The sequence below is a fragment of the Leuciscus leuciscus genome (assembly GCF_965113295.1).
Source record: "Leuciscus leuciscus genome assembly, chromosome: 14".
Classification (NCBI taxonomy): domain Eukaryota; kingdom Metazoa; phylum Chordata; class Actinopteri; order Cypriniformes; family Leuciscidae; genus Leuciscus; species Leuciscus leuciscus.
In genome coordinates, this window is record NC_138738.1 from 2,177,289 (window position 1) to 2,191,040 (window position 13,752).

The 13,752-nt window shown below is 37.5% G+C and overlaps 1 protein-coding gene across 1 annotated transcript in view; it reads right to left on the minus strand.

Annotated features, from left to right (window-relative positions):
- Nucleotides 1-13,752, minus strand: part of snta1 (syntrophin, alpha 1) — a 40,766-nt gene that overhangs the window by 9,032 nt on the left and 17,982 nt on the right. Inside the window, exon 3 of the mRNA XM_082136441.1 lies at nucleotides 29-212. Coding sequence (XP_081992567.1) covers nucleotides 29-212 — 184 coding nt within the window. The remainder of the gene's footprint in view (nucleotides 1-28; nucleotides 213-13,752) is intronic.

Genomic DNA, 13,752 nt, shown 5'->3' on the forward strand with positions numbered 1-13,752 from the left:
AATATGTTAGCTGTGTGTGTGTCTGTACCGGTCCTCTGTGTCAGGCGGACACTGTTTGCGGGTCACATGGCACATTCGGAGCGGGAGGCTCCGGGTCTCTTTAAGCGCGGGGTCCGACTGCTTCTGTGGGGTGGATGGAGGAGAGTCCAGCACTGGGGGTCCTGACGTCGAGCCACCCTTAAAAAACGCTGACATCTCCTTAATGTACTTCACTACAGAGAGAGAGAGAGAGAGAGAGAGGGAGAGAGAGGGAGAGAGAGAGAGAGAGAGAGAGAGGGAGAGAGAGAGAGAGAGAGAGACAGAGAGAGAGAGAGATTATTCCTTCTGCTCACTGTAATGGATTTTCATTTTAACAGTATTTTACTGTAATATGTACAGTATAATACTGTTAAATAAGCCAACAATATAATACTGTAAATAGCAAAGGATTATGGGAAAATATATGCTCACTACTGTAATTCTTCTCTACTGTAATTCGATTTACAGTAGCGACAATGCCCACGAAAAACTGACCAATGGCAAGGGAGATTTCTTTTCCAAGTTTTTTTCCGGTTGGTGGGAAAGACTCAACAAAAAGGTTAGTATTATTTCTGTAATTCTTTTATGTAAAACTGAGATATTAATAATAATAGGATGTAATAGGAAATCAATTCTAATACTGTAAATAAAAATACGGTACTTGTACTGTAAATGAACAACACTCATACTATAAATAAAGATAAAGTATACAGTATTATTAATGTAAAGGAAAATTACAGTAATGATACTGTAAACACTTTTACAGTAACTTACTAGCATCCAGCTGACAATAAGTTACTGTAAAATTTATGGTGAAATATGGGTCACGTCTTTGTAACCGCAGCACAAAACTCTTTACTGCTCAGCAAACACTGGGTATGTTCAGACTGGGACACTAGCATGCTAGTAAACACTTAATAATGGCTAATATTTTGTAAGAATAGTAGTGCAACAGTTTGCATGATGCAACATTTTTTTTGTTGAATTTTTTAACTTTTTAATGCATGAATAAAATAAAATGATTTGAATTCAAAAATAAAAATGTCAAATGCATTACGTGACAGATGGTTATGTTCAGAGTGGGATACTAGTATGCTGCACGAATAGTTTGTGTAACAGTTTGCATGATGCAACAACTAACATTTTAAATAGTAGTATATATATATACTGTCGTCACATGACCTCATGACAGGAAATTAGGATTTTTTGATGCATGAATAAAATCAAATAATTTGAATTCAAAAATGTAAATGTCAAATGCATTACATTGCAGATATTCTATGCATACTGTGCACTGCAAGATTAGTAGTATGCTATTTTGAACAGACTCAGTTTGTGGGCAACCCACTAAACACTGAAATCTCGATGATTGAAGTTGAACAGCCGCCCACCGATTCAAAAACTACCAATAAAGCAGCGTTAGATGAAAGAGGAAGAGGAATTCTGCAACACCAAAAATAAAATCAGTTTCTAGGAAAGTATTGCTCAGTGATGAAGAGTCTGTTTCCACTGGAGCTTCAGACCAGAGGCAAGATCAGACAAACCAGAGGCAAGATTCTTACGCTTGATTTTTTACATGCATTGAAAAAGATGATGCATAATATATGCATGCTGACAGAAATAACTAGAGGTTTGAGGTTAAAGGTCCCATGACATGAAATTTTCACTTTCTGAGGTTTTTTAACATTAATATGAGTTCCCCTAGCCTGTATATGGTCCCCAAGTTTCTAGAAATTTCAATCGGTGTAAATCGAGCTTTTGCTATCTTTCTCTGCCTTTGAGAAAATGGAGGCTCAAACGCGCTGATCTTGAATCTCCTCCTTATGACGTCATAAGGAGGAAATGTTACCTCCCCTGTCTCTGATTTGCCCGCCCAGAGAATATATTTGCCGCCCATGAGAAAATGCGCTAGGAAGTAGGAACGCGCGCGCGCGCGATTTTAGTTTGTCCACGAGAGATATCATGGCTTTTGAGCGAGCGAAGCATAACAATTGCTCAATAATTGGATGTACAAATGAACACCGAAGGGTCAATACAGAGCTGGGCTTGCTGAACGTCTGAAACTAAAGTCTGGATCACTCTCTTTGGCTCAGCTACACACCTCGGACAAGTAAGTCAACTAATGATATATAAGTGTGTTGCTTTACTGTTTATGGTTAACTAGATTGTTACAAGTAGAATCTGGCTGTAACATTAGCTATGCAGTTTATGTGTGTGAATACACACACTGTAATGCGAGTGTTGTACACTTCTTTGTTATTTGGATAACCGTTTTCCTGTTGGTAATATGGCGCGCGCGATATCCGCATTTCAAGATCGCAGAGCTTGATGTAATTGTAATAAGATAAATACAGACGTTACAGATCTCTCATGAAAAGGCAACAGTAGGTTAGCGTTAGCTACATGATGATAACTGTAAACCATCCGAATAAAGTACCGTATCCAGACATAATATTTTAAACTAACCATTCGGAAACGTCCTGCTGGAGCCGCTGAGTTGCAACTTCTTCATCCGTTGCTTCTCCATCTGGATCAGATTCTGGGTCAAACTGAAATGCTTGAAAGACTGCGTGTCTTCGTGCCATTGCTATATATATCCAACGTAAACATGCACGCCATGGTACCGTTGCGCAAGATGGTCAAGGCCACACCCACCCTCCACCTTGCGCCGCCTTTCTCCTCCTCATTATCATTTAAGGCTACAGACACCGAAACGGCCCGTCTGAAGGAAGCTCATTCTGGGACTGGCTTGTAGTGGCTATAATTCTGCACCGAGGCTGAATTTTTGGAAAGAGATTTCAGATACAGTACTAGGGACCACTAAGGACTATATTAAAGCCTACAAAAAGTAGCATGTCATGGGACCTTTAATAAAATACTAGCCTGAAACGAGCATGCATGAGAGAGAATCTAAATGCTAGGAAGTTTAACAACAATACAAACTCATACAACAACAGCCAAACCACGAGTGAAACACACGCACTATATACACATACACATACACACACACACACACACAAACGAGCTACACAAGATAACGAGGGGCGTGGTTAAATGGGAAACACCTGGAGAACTAAATCAACATGAAAAACTACACAGCAAAACACACAACAGGAAACAACATAAAAGTCCACCGGGAATATATGACACTGGCATGCTGAATATCTGAGTCTGTTCTGGGCACATACACACACACACACTGTTCAGGGATGTTAAAGCTACAATGCAAAATGCATAAAAAAAAAATGCAAAATGCATTAAAAAGTCCACATACTGTAATTTCTCCCAATTTTATTCAACAACTCCAGCCTTTCGACCAGCAGAGTTTGACATTCAGAGATAAGAGTCTGATTAAAATTGAAAAGGTGAAAGGTCACAGATAGGTAGTACAATTCAAAGGTCAAAACATTATAGTTGTAGAATCAAATTTAGATGTCAAAACTACAGCTGTTGAATATATATATATATATATATATATATATATATATATATATATATATATATATATATTCAGTATATAAATCTGTTCATTGGTACATTCCTAAATGAATTATTCACAAGAATGATTTTGACTTTAGACTTACATAATGAGAGTTGAGACATTTGTAGATAGATAGATAGATAGATAGATAGATAGATAGATAGATAGATAGATAGATAATTGCGTAAGCTCAGTCAACTGTAAAGCTGCGTGAATTATCACGATACTTAATGTAGTTAAGTTCCTCAACACTGCTAGTAACACACACACACACACACACACACACACACACACACACACACACACACACACACACACACACACACACACGATGGTTATAGATAGCAGACATCACTATGGGGGAGAAGATTGAGTTTCACTGTAAAGGCTGAAGTGTCTCTCTCGCTCTCTCTCTCTCTCTCTCTCTCTCTCTCTCTCTCTCTCTCACTCCCTCTCTCGCTCTCTCTCTCTCTCTCTGAGCGAGTGACACAGGCTGAGAGGGGCTTCCTCGCTCAGAATAGAGCTCATCTCAGCCGTCAGTTCGTTCCCGAACACACTTCACCTACTCAGCACATACAGCACGAACAAACACAGTCTTTCTCTCGCTCTATAAATACCTTTACAGTAGTGACTCCAGACGCTCTGAGTATCTCACACACACACACACACACACACACACACACACACACACACACACACACACACACACACACACACACACAGTCTGTTTTCACACATGTTGTGTCCGAATTCCTCAATCCTTCACCTGCTGACCACACACACACACACACACACACACACACACACACACACACACACACACTCAGCAGATACAGCCTCACCCACTCTTTAAAGGAGATACAAACTCAAGTTGACACAAGTTAACTATATTGACTTTCTTAATACTTGTTCCTGGTCTTAATGTGAATGATTCATCAGTGTCGTTATTCTTTAAAAAAACAATTGGTTAATGTTACCAAGCAGTCAAACAGCAATTTACTCTCTTCTGCTCACAGAGGCTGCATTTATTTAATCACAAATACAGTAAAAACTGTAAAACAGTGAAATATTATTACAGTTTAAATCAGCTGTTTTCTATGTGAATATATAGTAAAGTGTAATTTATATCCTGTGATCAAAGCTGAATTTTCAGCATCATTACTCCAGTCTTCAGTGTCACATGATCATTCAGAAATCACTCTAATATGATGATTTGATGCTCAAGAAACATTTATGATTATTATCAGTGTATTATCAGTTGTGCTGATTGATATCGTAATGTTTTTTTGTTTTTTCAGGATTCAAATGAATAGAAAGTTCAAATAGAAATGTTTTGTAACATTATAAACGCGTTTAATTTGATCGTTTTTTTAATGCTTACTTTTTTCATTTTAATGTCCTGTTTCCTTTGGAAATACATTCATTTCAGCAGTAAAATGGATTGCAAACCCATTTCATGGAAACATTTTTTTTTTTTTTATACATTTGCCATCTCAATATATACTAGAATTAAAGTAATTTGCAGTTTGATTTTCTGCTTAATGACTACAATCAGATTTTGTTCCGCAGATATATTCAGTCTCAGGTGTATATGTATATGTATATGTTTTAAGATTTGAAAATATCCCACTGACTTTGTGAGAATGTTCAGCATTAATATACAACAGCACTATAATGACATCACAACATTTGCATACTGGATTGTGATTGGCTTTCGTTCTCGCATCTGTTTAAACACACTTTTACACGTATGCAATGTCTCTGATTCTCATGCGTAGTCGACAAAAACCAAAACACACCGAGATAAAACGACACTCGTCACCTTTATCCTCACGTGTCACAAACACACACTCATCACACACTCCTGCTGTCGCGTTCTCATAATTCAAGTCTTCAATAGTCTCGCATCTCCAACCAAACATTAATCACATCAACAAAAGACTCTGGTCAGAGGTTTAGATTAGAGGATTCTGGGGCTATTTATAGACGGAAGGATTTTGTCGGCACAAAAGCCCTTCGGGAGCTGATACTAAATAGCCTTTGTGGAATTAAAATTGCCATTCGATGTGCATTTTTTCCGAGGAAACATTAAAGAGCAGAAGTTGCTCTTTCACAGCTCGTGGATTTCTCAGTGCAGAATCAACTTTGATTGAGATTTTTCTCCTAAATTTTAGGAGTTGTCATGAGTATCCCAGCTAACAGGGAACACGAAACACCCGAGAACCACGTCAACGTGTACTTTATTAATATCAAGTCCCATCCCCACATGCTGTTTCACTTTAGATTGGCTTTAAACAGAAGTCTTTGTTTCGTCTCACTCCTGAAATGAAAGGGAAATGGTGTGTGTGTTCTGATGATTGGGAGCAGTCTGGTCTTGTAATGTCATTGGTTTTCAGTGTGGAAACGGTAGGAAAAAAGAAAAGCAAAGGAAGGAAACAGGGAGGAGGTCATGATTTTTCTGATGAGTAACAGGCGGAAAAATACAGCTCATCTTTGGATGATTTGGTTTAACCCAAACCAAATGTTCGGATCAAGTCCAATGTTAGATTCAGCTCCACATCTCTGCTTTTAGTACGCGAATGCAAACACTCGACTTGTGCATCGGTGCATTATGAAAATGCATAAGATTGCAATTCACAGCACAACGCAAGTAAGCTTGTTCATGCATTTTGAAATCACTTTAGTATCTCATGTTTTATGTTTTCCCCTAAACGGACAAGCGAATTGAGACTTGAAGTCTTCCGAGATGTTTCTCCTAAAAAAGCTCCAGTAATTTCATGTTTCCACGAGAGTTTCAGAACAGATGTGCTCAGATTTGCCTACAATCAAAGGCCCGTTCAAACCAAAAGACTGACTATAACCAGAGCCCGTCTACGGAGAGCCTGGCCACTCCCTATTAAGTCCTATTGTACCGAATTTTGGTCGTAGTTCCACCAGAGTTCCACTGGGGGCGATCGCCCATGAGTGCAAAATGAATGGGAGTCTATGGGGCTATACGGCTAAATTTGTCTCTTTCACCCGATTGCCGTTGAGAAATCTCAGATTTGATTGTAGGTTTTGGAAGTTCAACATGGGTTATAGGTCGAAAGTTGAATGAACGAGTACTTATGTCCTTTTGATTTCTTACAGGTTGAGTTGTTGTTGCCCATAACACGCTAGCATTCTGCTAATGAACGCTGATTGGTCAGTGAAGGACTGATTACGACCAGAGATACCGCTTGATGGTCTTTTAAAACAACAAAACAAAAACTCTTCTAGCACGTGTATTTCCCTGTGTCAGCTGAGCTGTGCAGAGAAAAGAAAGTGCAGACCGCGAAAGTTGAATAAATAAACGTTCCATTAATGTGTGGTTTGTTATGATAGGATAATATTTGGCTGATATACAACTATTGAACATCTGGAATCTGAGGGTGCAAAAAAAAAAATCGAAACATTGAGAAAATCTCCTTTAAAGGAACACTCCACCGTTTTTTGAAATAGGGCTTATTCACCTTCTTTCCTACATTTAGATAGGTGGGCAAATGCATTTTTGTCTCAGTGCATGCATTGTTTTAGTTTGACAGGGTCGGCGCTAGCTTAGCTTAGCATAATGAATGGAATCCTTTGTTGCCAGCTAGCATGTCCTGAGTAAAAGTGATATAACATTTTTTTAAAAACCCACCTAATTACTTCTTGTGGCCTGCGTATTCACAACAAGTACAAATAGCGATGCAGATTAACACTAGACGATTTCCTATGCAGATTTTGACTTGGGACTATATTAGGGGGAAGCACAGGTGAAGCACTGCTACTTGGGCGCAGAGATATCACGCCCAAGTAGCAGTGCTTCGCCTGTGCTTCCCCCTAATATAGTCCTTAATATATAAGTCAATATCTGCCTAGGAAATCGCCTAGTGTTAATCTGCATCGCTATTTGTACTTGTTGTGAATACGCAGGCCACAAGAAGTAATTAGGTGGGTTTTTTAAATTTTTTATATCACTTTTACTCAGGACATGCTAGCTGGCAACAAAGGATTCCATTCATTGTGCTAAGCTAAGCTAGCGCCGACCCTGTCAAACTAAAACAATGCATGCACTGAGACAAAAATGCATTTGCCCACCTATCTAAATGTAGGAAAGAAAGTGAATAAGCCCTATTTCAAAAAACGGTGGAGTGTTCCTTTAAAGTTTTTCATTTCTGTTGGCGATTGTGCTGCATTCACTCACAAAAATAAATGTTTTATATATTTACGGTAAGAAATTTACTAAATATCTTCATGGAACATGATCTTTACTTAATATCCTAATGATTTTTGGCAAAAAATAAAAATCTATAATTTTGACCCATACAATGTATTGTTGGATATTGCCACAGATAAACCCGTGCGACTCGTGACTGGTGACGTGATCCAGGGTCACATATGGTTTCTCTGTGTTGTTATCGTTATAGTAATAGTTGTGGCGTGAACACTTCACTCTTTCTACTTCAAAATGTCATGTTTAATTTGATGTTACTCGCCATTTCTGTGTAATTATTTGTGAAAATGTTTAGTAGTAAATCCTGTATATTTGATCACAAGTAATTCATTTGTTTCTTTCTCCAAAGGATTGTTTAAGACAAACAACACTGATACTTCACTGTAACATATAAAGTGAAAGACAAAGCAATGCAATATTATTATACATGATAGTGAAAGCAATTTTCACTCACAAACTGCAATTAAATTTCACACATATTTAAACAGAAATGGCGTTCTTGTTTTTCCCAGTGCACTCGCCTGAAGTGTTTGTGGGTTTAAGCGTTTCACACACAGTGAAGGCAAAAGAAACCCCAGATATAAATCTGTCTGTGCTGCCACTGCTGATCTAAACGTCTACATTCCTGGCCTTTGGGACACAAAGCGCTCATCCTTTAACAGACGAGATGCAGATTTTTCCAGCTGGTGCCTCGGGTCGTTCTGTTTCCAGGTGCCGAGGCCCGGATCGGGCGACAGGGAAGCATGCGGTTGTTCTTGATGCCTGACTGGACAAACACAAGAACCTGGAGCCACGTCAAAGACAACAGATCCCGACGGCCCGGCCCTGGCCCTCTGGTTTCCGTGGGAGCGTCGGGAATCCATCGGATTGGCTATACACCGTGACTCCCGAAACACGCTGTGCCAGGAATGCCGCTCATCGCCTACACAAAAATGTTCCTGAAAACACACGCAAAACCACAGGACACACACTGATGCAGTCCCAAAAAAGCACTTACTAAAATATGAGTAGCGTTCTAAAAGTATTTTTTTAATGCATTAATTATGCCTTATAATTCAATTCACTTTTCACTATTATTTCAAAGCAGCTTTATAGAATTTCTTTAATATAATTTGTATTGCACATTATGATGCAATGTGTGATCTCATGAATAATTGTAACCACGTTTATAATGCAATATAATGTTATGCCTGTATAGTGCATTAAAACTTTGTTTATGAAAGGACATAATGCACATAATACATTCCTTTATAATGCAAAAATATGGGTAACATTCTAAAAGTATTTTTAATGCATTAATTATTATGCCCTTTAATGAGGAACTGTGTGATCTCATGAATAATTGTAACTACAGTATAATTGTAAATTCAATATGATACTTGTGTTTTGCCTTTGGAAAGTATAAAACCAATTTCAGATGTAACAAGGAATCTACAAATATTTTCGTTTATGAAAAGATATAATGCATTATACATAAAGAATACCTCTGAAACAAGTAGTAACATTTAAAAATGTAAAAAACTAAAATGTATAAATAATGTTTTTTGTGCTAACGTTTTGAGAACATTATTAAAGACCAGATAACTTTGTTTGAACGTTCTATCATTGTTACTGAAATGTTCATAACTTTGAGAGAACCTTGTGAGAACGTTCTGTTATCTGGGTTAAGTCATGTTACAATCGTTTATGAAAAGATACAATGCATTATACATAAAGAATACCTTTATTATGCATTATACATAAAGGCTTTAAGTAAAGTGTTACCGAAATAAGGCCTAAAAACGTTTAGCTAACATTTCAATTAAGTTATGAATTTTTTTTTTCTGAATGTTCCCAGATTTCGTAAACATTTTAAAAACTTTTTTTGGTTAAGTGAATGTTAAAGGAACATTCAATTTTATAATTCTATAACATTTTGAATTAATTATAACATTTGATCATTTTATAACATTTTGGGAATGTTACTTTCGAATGTTCTGAAACAAGTAGTAACATTTAGTAAGTAGTAACAGTTTTGAGAACATTATTTAAGACCAGATAACTTTGATTGAACGTTCTATTATTGTTACTGAAATGTCCATAACTTTGAGAGAACCTTGTGAGAACGTTCTGTTATCTGGGTTAAGTCATGTTTAAAAATATCTCCGTGTCAATGCATTTCAGAATCAAGAGACTGAACGTAAGTGTGTGTGTGTTTCCATATTTAAACTGTTTACTATAAGCAGCGTGTGCTTAGATAAAGTCAGGTCGCTCAGTAGGCTTTTCTTTTCATTAACGTCTCACTTGATCTCACTGAATTATCTGGAGAGAGAAACATTTACATTTTCTAGAGTGAATATCACACTTTCATCATCCCAGAAATACGGCATGACTTCACTTCCTGACTGAAAGCCATAAAAACAGCTGCAAGCGCTTATGATTTTAATTTAGTTAAGTGCAAATATTCAATTTGGCCAGAAGAATGAAGATCTGAGCTGGAGTGAAGCCGTCTCAGGAGAGCAGCAGGGGTGGTGTCTCGGCATTTCATGTGTTCAGAATAGCACTCTACGCACACTAGTATACTATTTTTGCAGTGTACTGTACACAGTTTGTGTCTTGCATGCATGCATGGGATTCCCAGATGATTGATGTGTAGTGCATGATCAGAGCGTACTGTATCTCACAATGCAATGTGTTTGACTTGATGGTCCATTTGCAAAAGTTACATGTTCACACTTTAAATTGCATTCAAATGCAAAATGGCATTATGTATCACTGCATAATGTGTTCTTTATCATAATGTGTTACAGTAATCAGTATGATATACAGTAGCAATGCTGCACATAATGTACTGTTACGCTACAATTCAAAAGTTTGGAATCTGTACGATTTTTTTAAAGGGCTGGTTGATTATGATTTCACTTTTCTAACTGTAGTTAGTGTGTAATGTTGCTGTTTGAGCATAAACAACATCTGCAAAGTTACAACACTCAAAGTTCAAAGCAAAGGGAGATATTTTCTTTACAGAAATCACTTTTTAAGGACTAAAAACGGCTGGTAGAGACTACACCACATTCCTCCCGGGATAGTGACATCACCAACCCTAAAATTTACATAAACCCCGCCCCCTCAACGCGATTTATAGATTATCAAAACAGAATATGCTAATCAATGACTCGAAGATAACTACACATCAGCTACATCAATTCATCAACTCAGAAATGTCCTGTTGCTTCTACATGTTGTCACTTCTTCTTGAGTCTCTCCATCATTGTCTGACTCCGGTTTGAACATAAAAGGCTAAAAGTTGTTGAAATTTTAAGTGCATGTCTGTGTGAGTGCAAGCTGTTGAAGCTCCGCCCCCTGTGCCGGGAGCAGCAGCTCATTTGCATTTAAAGGGACAGACACAAAACGTTGCGTTTTTGCTCACCCTCAAAAATTTACAATTTTAACATGCTATATAAAAATATCTGTTGAGTATTTTGAGCTAAAACTTCACATACACACTCCGGGGACATCAGAGACTTATTTTACATCTTGTGAAAAGGGCATTATACCACCCCTTTAAAATTTGTTTTCTTTAAATTAATTTTGAAAGAAGTCTTTTATGCTCACCAAGGCTGCATTTATTTGATCAAAAATACTGTAAAAATTTTGAAATTTTATTACAATCTAAAACAATTGTTTTCTATGTGAGTATATAGTAAAGTGTAATTTATTCCTGTGATTAAAGCTGAATTTTGTCACATGATGTGTCACATGATCCTTCAGAAATCATTATAATATGATCATTTTCTGATCAAGAAACATTTATGATTATTATCAATGTTGAAAACAATTCATATCTTTGTGGAAACTGTGATACAGTGATTTTTCAGGATTCTTTGATGAATAGAAAGATCAAAAGCACAGCAATAATTTGAAATAGAATCTTTTGTAACATTATAAATGTCTGTACTGTCACTTTCAATCAATTTATTGCGTCCTTGCTGAATAAAAGTGTAAACTCAATTTATTTCAAAACAAAATAAATCTTTTGAACGGTAGTGTATTTTTGCTTGTGTTTGCAAAACTATTGATACAGTGAAAATTATATTTCCAGTATATTAGATATGAAAATGTATTATTTGGCTGAGATTTTGTCTTGTCATGCAGCATTTTAACTTCCAGTGAGGAACAGAATCCTGGAAGCGTGTTGTGTCACGTCTGGTTTGGACACGCTGTTAACATGTGGAATCAGAAGGAATCTGTTTACTTTTAACGTTAAATCCGGCTGGAAATGTGGCGCAGAAGATTTTGCACAGAAAGGATCCTTGTCAGCAAGACAAGAACTCAAACTCACAAACACACACACACACAGAGAAACACACACATTCTCCCATGAATGATGGATTTTCTAGTCAATGAATTTGGAGCAGCTGAAGGTCACACACCTTCATGTATAATGTGATTCAAATGTCACAGGAGAATATCTTCCCACTCTCAACAAGAATGACAGAACGTTAGATGGAAAGACAGAAATGAGAGACAAAACTGGCCAGAGAAAATAAAGAGGACGAGTAAAGCACGATCAGACCTTGAGATTAAGTTAAAGTCAGCATTAAAGGGAAGTTGTGCTTGTCTTTTCTTCTCTATTGTGTCGTATATCCGAGTGAAACACTCCTGGAACAAGAACAAATGTGGGCGGGGCTTGATTTTGTCTGTGAGGAATTGATTGGATGGTTGTGGTTTGCTATTGGCTGATCTCATTTGAGTGACAGGTTATAGCCCCGCCCACATCATCAGAGAAGAGATGCTGCAAGAGGAAGTTATTCTCATTCAAGATTACCAGGAACATGAAGTTAAAAAATAGTGATGTGCATGGACAAATCATTTATACTTTAAATGTGTGTGTTAATGTGTTTTTCTGAGAGATTTTTCTCCACATCCACAGTATTATCCCCTATGAAATGAATCAAACCGGAGTGAATGTAGCAGATGTAGTGGCTAATGTGTGCGAGCAGAAAAGAAAGATGCAGAAGTGCAGCGAGAACCAAACACTCAATTACAGGATCATAGAAAACTCACTAAGCAGAAGAGAGTAAATCCCTGAGATAGAACGACTGCAAGAGTCTGAGCTGCTCGTGTGTGTGTGTGTGTGTGTGTGTGTGTGTGTGTGTGTGTGTGTGTGTGTGTGTGATGAGCCCCTTAAAAATTAGGCCTTTGGGAAAATCTGCAGTGGATGACAGGAATTTTCATGCTTGCAAACGTTCCTGTTCTGACTCTCTCAAACTGTCTCTCAAAATTCACGTGGCTTTTTGGCCTGGTAAAAAGGCTTTACTTTACCAAAGCATAAGGTTCCCTTGTTATGCTATTTTAAAGGTTCCTAATTTTGTTTTGGAGTCTCCTGCAACAGGGTTACATGCATCCAAGGTCAAAAAACACTTTAATTTTCTCATAATACACATTCCCTCTTTTCTCTCAGTGTCTGAAACAGTTAGATCAAAGATTCAGTCTCTCTAAACCCCGCCTTTCCAAGAGCCTGCTCTGCTCTGATTGGTCAGATGACACAGTCTGTTGTGATTGGTCGATCGCTTACATTAGAATATTTGAATTTCAGCAGAAAACAGCATCATAAACTCGACATAAACATCTCGAACCAAACTCTTCCAGTCTCGGATACAGCTACAGTGTTTGAGGGCGGGGCTAAGAGACGCGATATTTTTACTATGGCATTGCACAGCATTATATTTAATTTTATTGTGTATTCTTTATTATTGGGTAATTTATTATTTTTGACTATTTTTGCCTGTACTTTTTTTCTGCACTGGAAGCTCATGTCACCAAGACCAATTCCTTGTGTTTTAAACACGCATTAAAGCTCATTCTGATTCTGATTCTGATTTTGTCACAACATTCATTTGACACTATGAACGCCCATCTCATCATAATTATGAATTCTGAACTCGTAAGTTGGTCCTTCCCAGAGGACCTGAGAGCAGCATTACATGCAAACACTGTTCACTCTTGCTTCATTGGCTCTTAAGAGCCTTCTTAA